At 34.4% G+C, this 8,136-nt stretch overlaps 1 protein-coding gene across 1 annotated transcript; it reads right to left on the bottom strand.

Moving 5' to 3' along the window:
• Positions 1-4,109: 4,109 nt before the first annotated feature.
• LOC149145152 (sugar transport protein 7-like) lies at positions 4,110-7,231 on the bottom strand. Its single transcript, XM_089447701.1, has 4 exons — positions 7,018-7,231; positions 6,582-6,907; positions 5,777-6,409; positions 4,110-4,677 (listed from the first exon to the last, which is right to left on the bottom strand). Exons 1-4 carry the CDS (start codon positions 7,172-7,174, stop codon positions 4,228-4,230), a joined length of 1,566 nt encoding a protein of 521 aa, XP_089303827.1. The 5' UTR covers positions 7,175-7,231; the 3' UTR covers positions 4,110-4,227.
• Positions 7,232-8,136: the final 905 nt, after the last annotated feature.

Raw genomic sequence — 8,136 nt, 5'->3', positions numbered from 1 at the left:
AAGCAAGAAATAATGGGAAGGGGACGTGACCTTCAATTGATGAATTTCTTAGTTGACCTTAGATTAAAGGAGCATACATACTACATTTTTCCGACCTATTCATTTTCTCAAGAAAAACTACTTCAAACACCGTAGACAAGGCTTTTCACCATGGTAACTGAAAGTGGACAATGGATACCACCACTTTTATCCCAACAGGAAGGCATGAGAAGTCTAGAAAAGGAGAAAGGTTGTAGTGCAACTTATACTGCTGGAAAGAGTGGGTGGGTTGATCTAGAGCGCTCCTCAATTGACAAACAAAAAGGCGGATTTGAAGACACATTGAAAGCCTTCACCCTGGAAAGAAATCAGATAAAAGAAGCTATGGATTTTTCCTTGGATAACATTGATGCCTCAGGGTTTGATGAGACTTGTGCATTATTGTGGGATATAGATACTTCTGTAAAGATGGGAAAATTTCCATATTCAAATACTTCTAGTGAATCTGACCCGAACAACAAAGATGACATTGTCTTAATTGATTCTGTAAGGGTAATTTTGTGGATAATAAGGAGAAATCTAATATTGGGAATGGAAACGCTTCTAGAGTCTATAGATGCCAAGCAAGGCTACAAGGAAACTTTGTTGCATGCTCAATCTGCTCACATGCTTCACTCTGGAATAAAACCAAGTTCAAATTTTGATCATACTATGTATGAAGATGTTATAGTCAAAGATATTATTTTGTGTTTGAAAGCAGCAAGCGAAGAGCAGTGGGAACAAATTGAGTGTGCAATCGATGATGGTACTTTCGATATGCACATGGATGGACTTTCTTTCATTGGACTGCAGGTTCTTAAGGAAATTCTACTATTCATAGGGCATTGTGTGACCATCGTTACCAAGAATTAGCTGAAGTAGTTATTTCAATGGGCAAAGGAGATTTATCAACACAAGAACCACAATAGTAGTATAGTACGTTGTAGAATTTCTTCCATCAGAGATTATTAGGGATAGAAATATCATTGCATATTAACTTGAGCTCACAATATGATACACCAAAATTATGTGACAAGGCCACTCGATGCATATGTTTGCGATTTCCTATGTTGAAGGTTCCAACAATCATTGCTGGCACCAACTGCTCTGGCCCTTATCACCGCAAGAAACAATATGACGTACTGTGCCAAAGAAGCACAACATATTCAGCGAATTGAAATTTGAAATTAACCTATCATCTGATAAAATAACCCTGAAAATAAAAATGACCGCGTATTTTGACATTAAACACCCAAGAACACATCTGGATTGCACAAAAATGAGCACAATCTACAGCTATACGAAAGCTAACAGAATGAAAGGGAACACCAAAGGAAAAAGAAACGGACATTTAACGAAATAGGCGTGATATAAGCAACAGATAAAACAGCAATGACCAGAAAGTTACTGCAAAAATGGTGCAGATCACGGCTACTTATCCCATGCTTGAATATCAGCAGAGTTAATATACCTTTTACACGAACATGAGAATAAAGGGGCCTAATTTCTCGCGCTCAGCCAACAAAAGTACCGACTGTTGTTGCTGCTGCAGTGGCATGAGCCATTCAAATCCAAGAAACAATGGATACCGAAACCAGAGAAGAATAAGCGGATTGAAATCTGAAAATGCAAGAATATCCCACCGAAACTGCTGCTGCTAGATTTGTGAACTAGGATGAAAAAACCTATTTCAAAACCATTTTTATACAAGAACCCAGGGAGCCATATACACCAAAACAGCGGGCTGAATCTGTCAAAACAGGGAGCCGCCCTCCATTTCAAAATAAATCTAACATCCCATGACCAAATCAACCCTCACAAACCACTCCCGGGACCAAATCGACCCTCCCAAACCACTCCCAAACCAGAAAATCCAAACTGTAAATCAAAATGGGGGCGATTTTGATCAAATATGATTCCACAAATATCAAAATGGGGCTATTTTGATCAAATACAATTCGGTTAGTTTATCCGCCCTGGGCTAAAATAAAAAAATAAATTAATTTTTAAATAAAATATGGGCTAATTATATAAAAAAAAAAATATTATTTTAATTAAAAATTCGCCCCATTAAAATATAAAAAGCCTTAAATTTCGCCTTTGGGCGATTATTCGCCCCTAAAATTAACCTTGATTGAGATAGAAAAAAAGAAGAATAACTTGAACCAGACGATGGATTAAAACTAAGCAAAACCTGAAAACCTTTACTTGAAATCTTAAAAAATCAATAATTAACCCATATCCCTTAAAATAACCTATTCCCTCCTCTCTTATAAAATTAGTATAATAAATAACAAAAACATCAATTATATAACATCCTCGTTAAATAATAAAACAATTAACAAATATAAACATAAATTAGTAATTGATTACTTCACATATAATCATTTGATAATATTAAAATATAACTAATAAAATGCATAGTTGTAATTACTCAAATCTAAACAATTAAAAATTAACTCTAGGAATTATAGATAATATTATAGCAAAATAACTCACCAAATCTGTAAGGATTAATTAATTAATTAATCAATTAAAATAAATTAACCAAATAGAAATAAATAAATAATTAAACAAAGAAATAAATACATAAAAGTAAATTAATAAACATATTAATAAATGATAAATAATAAAATTAATTAATTAATCTATTCTTTTAATTAACTAATCAAACAAATTACTTAATCAGTTAAACTAATGAATTAATTAAACAAATTATTTAAAGAAATTAATTTTACATAAAATTAATAAACATAATAATTAAATCAATAAATAATGAAATTAATTAATTAATTTATCCCTTTAACTTATTGATTAATTAATTAATTGATCAAATTAATAAATTAATTAACTTATTAATTAATTAATTAATTGATCAAATTAATAAATTAATAAACATATTAATAAAGAATAAATAATAAAATTAAATAATTAATATATTCTTTTAATTTATTAATCAAACAAATTAATTAATTAATTAAACAAATTAATAATTAATTAAACCAATTATTTAAATAATTAATTTTATATAAAATTAATAAACATAATAATTAATTCAATAAATAATAAAATTAATTAATGAATTTATCCCTCTAACTTATTAATTGGATAAGTAATTAAACAAATTAAATTAATAATAATAATAATAATAAATGAAAAACTAATAGGATAATGGCAGACCTAATTTCTTATATCTTTTCTTTATTAACCTATATATATACCCTAAATATAGCTCTTGGATACATCATTAATATATGGAGAATAGTGGGTTCACAAAAACTCTGTAAGCGGTCATCCTTTCTCTATCTAAATCTGATCTTTGTTTTTAAGGAACCAAATCACTTATGGTTAAGTCATTTTAGCTTCTTCCATTCAATATTTCATAATTTTTTTTCAATTATTGTTGTGTAGATAGATATTGATATTAATAAAAAAAATTAAGTAATAAATTATAACTTATAGAGTAATTGATTTATATAAAGTTTATTTTTTATATTATCATTATCTCATAAATTAAAAACTAGGTAAGTGATCTTCCCCACAACTCAAATGCATTAAAAACCCACTAAAATTTAAAACTACGTAAGTGATCTTCCACACAACTCAAATGCATAAAAAAACCACTAAAATTAAAAACTATTTAAATGATCTTCCACGCAACTCAAATGCATAAAAAAAAAAACCACTAAAATTAAGAACTATGTAAGTGATCTTCCACACAACGCAAATGCATAAAAAATCCCACTAAATTATATTCTTTAAATTTTAGGCTGTTCAATTTCAAGTGTCACCTTCCTTGAAAGTCTTGATTATGAAAACCCTACCCTGTAGTCTTTCATCTGACCGGTGCATGGACATACGACAAAACAAAGAAATTTACATTGCTTATACATAAAATTTTCCATTGTTGTTTTGAATCACGTTGAATCTTCATCTTTTGTCAACATAAATTGACATGATGCTTAAACAGAAACAAAAATGGGTTGGCAATTTGCTTGCTAGGACCATGTTTAACTAGTGTAATATATTAAATCAACAAAGCCGTAATATATTAAATCAAGAAAGCACATCTATGACCCATAGAAGTCAAATAAAATACGAATCAGTTTTCCTTACATTTCTTGGTAACTTCAAAATCTCACTTAAATTGTCTTACAAGTTACAATAAAGAGGTGGAAAATTCCCAGACTGAATTATCGTTTATGTGAATTACGGATCCGAAAGTATCCTTGTTTGCACCCGTTCTTCAATGCACGGGACTATTCTCTTCCAAAACCAGTGCTCTCTCCACTGAAATATCATTTCTTCAATGGGTACACCCTTAGTTTCGGGCAAAAAGAGATATACAAACGCAGTCATGACAAAGATCCAGGATGTAAACAACAGAAAAATCCCGTACTCGAAAGAACATAAAAGAGATAAGAAGCCTTGTGCAACGGCAAATGTGGAAAGAAGGGTAACGAAGACAGTTATGGCCTGCCCAGCGGAGCGTGTTTCAAGTGAGAATATTTCATTTGGCACAGCCCATCCAAGAGGACCCCATGACCAGCCATAGGCAGCCACAAATAAACAGATGGCTGCTACCAACAATGCTGAGAAGCTTTTCGATAATCCCTTTTGCCCCACAAACTTTAAGCCCAAGATGATGCCAACCGCAAACTGTGAAAATCAGATGAGATAATATCATTATGCATCATTTTATCAGTAAACAACCCAACAATAATGGAAAAGAAACACTATATAATCGCTATCAAGTTTCTTTGGACGAGAGAATAGTAATGTGAATGCGGGCTTGCTTTTAGTGCAGTCAGTTATTGAGATTGCGAAAGTCAGTTATGGAGATGTAGTTATTTTCAGTATTTTAATCTAATTTTAGATCTAGTTTTATGAGAATTTATGATTTTGTCCATGGTATGGTATTTATCTTTATGTAGTTATTTTTAAAGTAGAATGCTTTCATGTTAATTTGTGATGGGGACTAGTGGAATCTTACAACTACCTTTAGACACCAAGTGTTCTTTGATCTTAATAACTAGTTTTAAAAGATGGTTTGGAGGTAGTGGAGAAGCTTTTGTATGTGCAACAAAAGTATAGTACCAAGGGAGAAAGATTTCCAGATGGATGTGAGTTGGGCTGATGATAGATCATATGGATCCCACTAGTATAGATTGGCATAGTTGAAATGTAGCGAAAGTGAAGTCGAGTAGGGAGAAAGACTAAATCAAGATATGAACCACCAAAATTAGAGATGTAGCTAGAAAAAGGTCGTATGGATGCGAAAATGGAGATAGGGTCAATAGTATAAAACATAGTGAAAAAGCCATAACATTAGTGGTCTTTGAATACCCTAAGAGATTTGGACTAAGACAAGTGTATTACCGTTGTAAAGCTTGTTGTTGAGCAGGTGATTGTTGTAATGTCTTAAAACTTGAATCAGACATTCAGACATACACGTAGTGTAGTGACCCATCGATTCATTAAATTCTAAAATGGACCACTTATTATTGAATAAGTACCAAAATGGTAAGTGTATTGGTTATAGTCCCGAGACTAACATAATTTCCAAATTTTAAACCATTGTTCTGATACTTGAGATATCATCGAATTTAAACGCGATTAGAATACGAAAATAAGAATATCGATACGCTTATCACCAACTTTTTGGAAATTCAAAGGGACATGTACGTATAATCGTCCTGGAAAGCCCCAAACGAAAGTGCAAGAAAGACCGTCGAATTCTCACGCAATCTTTTTTTACCTGACATATCATCATCTGAATGCCACCACTAAGTAGCAAGGCTCTGCGACCCCACCTATCGATGGTTGCAATGGACACCAGGGTGGAAACTGCGAGGACAGCTCCAGAGATGAGGGACGCGTACAGGGAAGCATTCGCACCAAAGCCTAAACTGCCGAAAAGAACAGGAGCATAGAACAATATCGAATTGATTCCAGTCAATATCTGAAACATTGGCATGCAGATGGCCATCACTAGCTGTGGCCGATTCCTCCTCTCTAAAATATTCCTGAATGGATGTCTGATGGATTTAACCAGTGCGGCTGCATCGACCATATCTTCGAACTCTGCTTTCACGTTGCCAGTGCCCCTGATCTTCTCCAGCACAGCGCGGCCTTTGTCGAGATGGCCGCGTTCTATCAGACTGTTGGGAGACTCGGGAAGGAACATCGCTGCAACCGTCATTAAAAGTGCTGGAGCTGCAGCAAACCCCAGAGTGATAGAAAGACGCCATCCCCAGAGTTTTATTTTCTGAGTCCTATAATTGACCATATTTGCTGTGAAGATCCCTAGTGTGGTGGTCAATTGGAACAATATATTAAGTCCGCCCCGGGTTTTTGGAGGAGCCAACTCTGAGAGGTACAGAGGAACAACCTTGACACAAGTCCAAACAAAATATACTGTAACCCAACACATTCGATTCCAAACTAACAACTCTTTAAATCCAAGCCATTCAATTTCAAACTTAAAAAACTCTTTAAATCCAAGCTATTCAAGTTCAAATAAAAAAAATATGCAAACCCAAATTGCATCTAACTAAGCCCACCTGATTTGAGAAGCCGATTCCCACTCCAAGCATTATGCGCCCGCTAATTAGCATGGTTAAGTTCATGGCCGCGGCGTTGAGAGCCGAGCCCACAAGAAAACTGATACCTCCACTTATAATAATGGCCTTGCGCCCGTATTTGCTCGTTACGTGAGAAGCAAACATCGAAGCAACGAGGCCTGCAGCATAAAGAGACGAGGTGAACACTACTAGGCCTTGGTTGTTGTACTTACAGTAATGACTATCCTGGGATATTTTATTATGCTTTTCATGGTACACTGCGGGAAAGAATTTCTCGAGAAACGGATCCAGCGATGTCACTCCGCCTGCCATCACAACAAAATTCAGAGTTCAGCTGCAAATCCACTGATGCAGCGTTATCAGCTTGTGTAAATAAAATATAGAGTGACTGTAAAAACTATTCGAGCGTACATACCAGATATACCGATATCATAACCGAAAATGGCTCCCCCAATAGCAGCTACCATGCACGCAACAACAGCATTGACAGTTACTCCCCCGTGGTGTTGCCGTGCTCTTTCGTTTGATGCGCCCCCTGCCTCTACACAGCCTTCTGCGCCCATCCTCTTCATAGCAACTCAAAAACGGGGTATCTGAATTCTGATGTACGAAGATAAAGTCGATTCCCAGTTCAGTGCCTGCTGCGTTTAGTCCTGAACTGTCTTCTATATATAGAGTTGAAAGATGTGAACTTCCTCAGCAGAGAGAATTTTTCAGAGGCCCACATGGAATTTTAGAAAACGGAGTAGGGCTCTACGGCTTGCATCGTCCACATCTAAAGCAGAGTTTGGGTTTCTTTTGATTTGAAGCTTCTCATGAACACGATCCAAATGAGCTTATTGATACCTTTGTCGTACACACGAAATGCCTATAACAGGTTGATTCGATATCTTTAGATTTTGACAACGATAAAACATGGCCCACTTTTTTCCTCTTTCCTATAGATATATTATTAATTAAACACATTTTGTATAACAAGTACGATGTAAATATCTTATGGACTATATTTTATACAAACTCTCTATAAAGAGTATATTCTAGACCTCTATTAACTATATTTTACGCTATAAAGCATAATAGAGTCTACATGTCTCATTAACTCTTCCTTTAAAAAGCCAACCAAACAAATACCATTCCATCATTCCAAACAAATACCATTCCATAATTCCATGCAACTTGTGAGGCTTATGGTGATGCATTGATTAACATTATCACAATAAATTTTTCAACAACTAAATACTCTAATAGGCATTTTATTGAGGGGTTCTTCGTAGTAACAGTGTAGAGATTTGCCGTCCTCTATCCTTCTCCACGTCATCTTGATTTATTGATGTAATCATAATCAAATATGCCTTTCTTTAATCATGATTTAGTCAACATCTGCCGTCATCAAAATGAATAGACTGCATGTAACAACATGTTATTGCCTTGCAATATATGCACTAACTATGTTTATCTTAGGCCTATATACTGCTAGTGTACCCCTTATTGTATTGTCGTGCCCATGTAGTCCCCAATTTGTTATTATTATGCC

The sequence above is a fragment of the Pinus tabuliformis genome, chromosome X (genome assembly GCF_031772625.1).
Source record: "Pinus tabuliformis cultivar Carrire ecotype Pingquan chromosome X, CPIR1, whole genome shotgun sequence".
Classification (NCBI taxonomy): domain Eukaryota; kingdom Viridiplantae; phylum Streptophyta; class Pinopsida; order Pinales; family Pinaceae; genus Pinus; species Pinus tabuliformis.
Note: the sequence above shows the minus strand (reverse complement) of the source record. Positions and strands in the feature narration are given on the sequence as shown.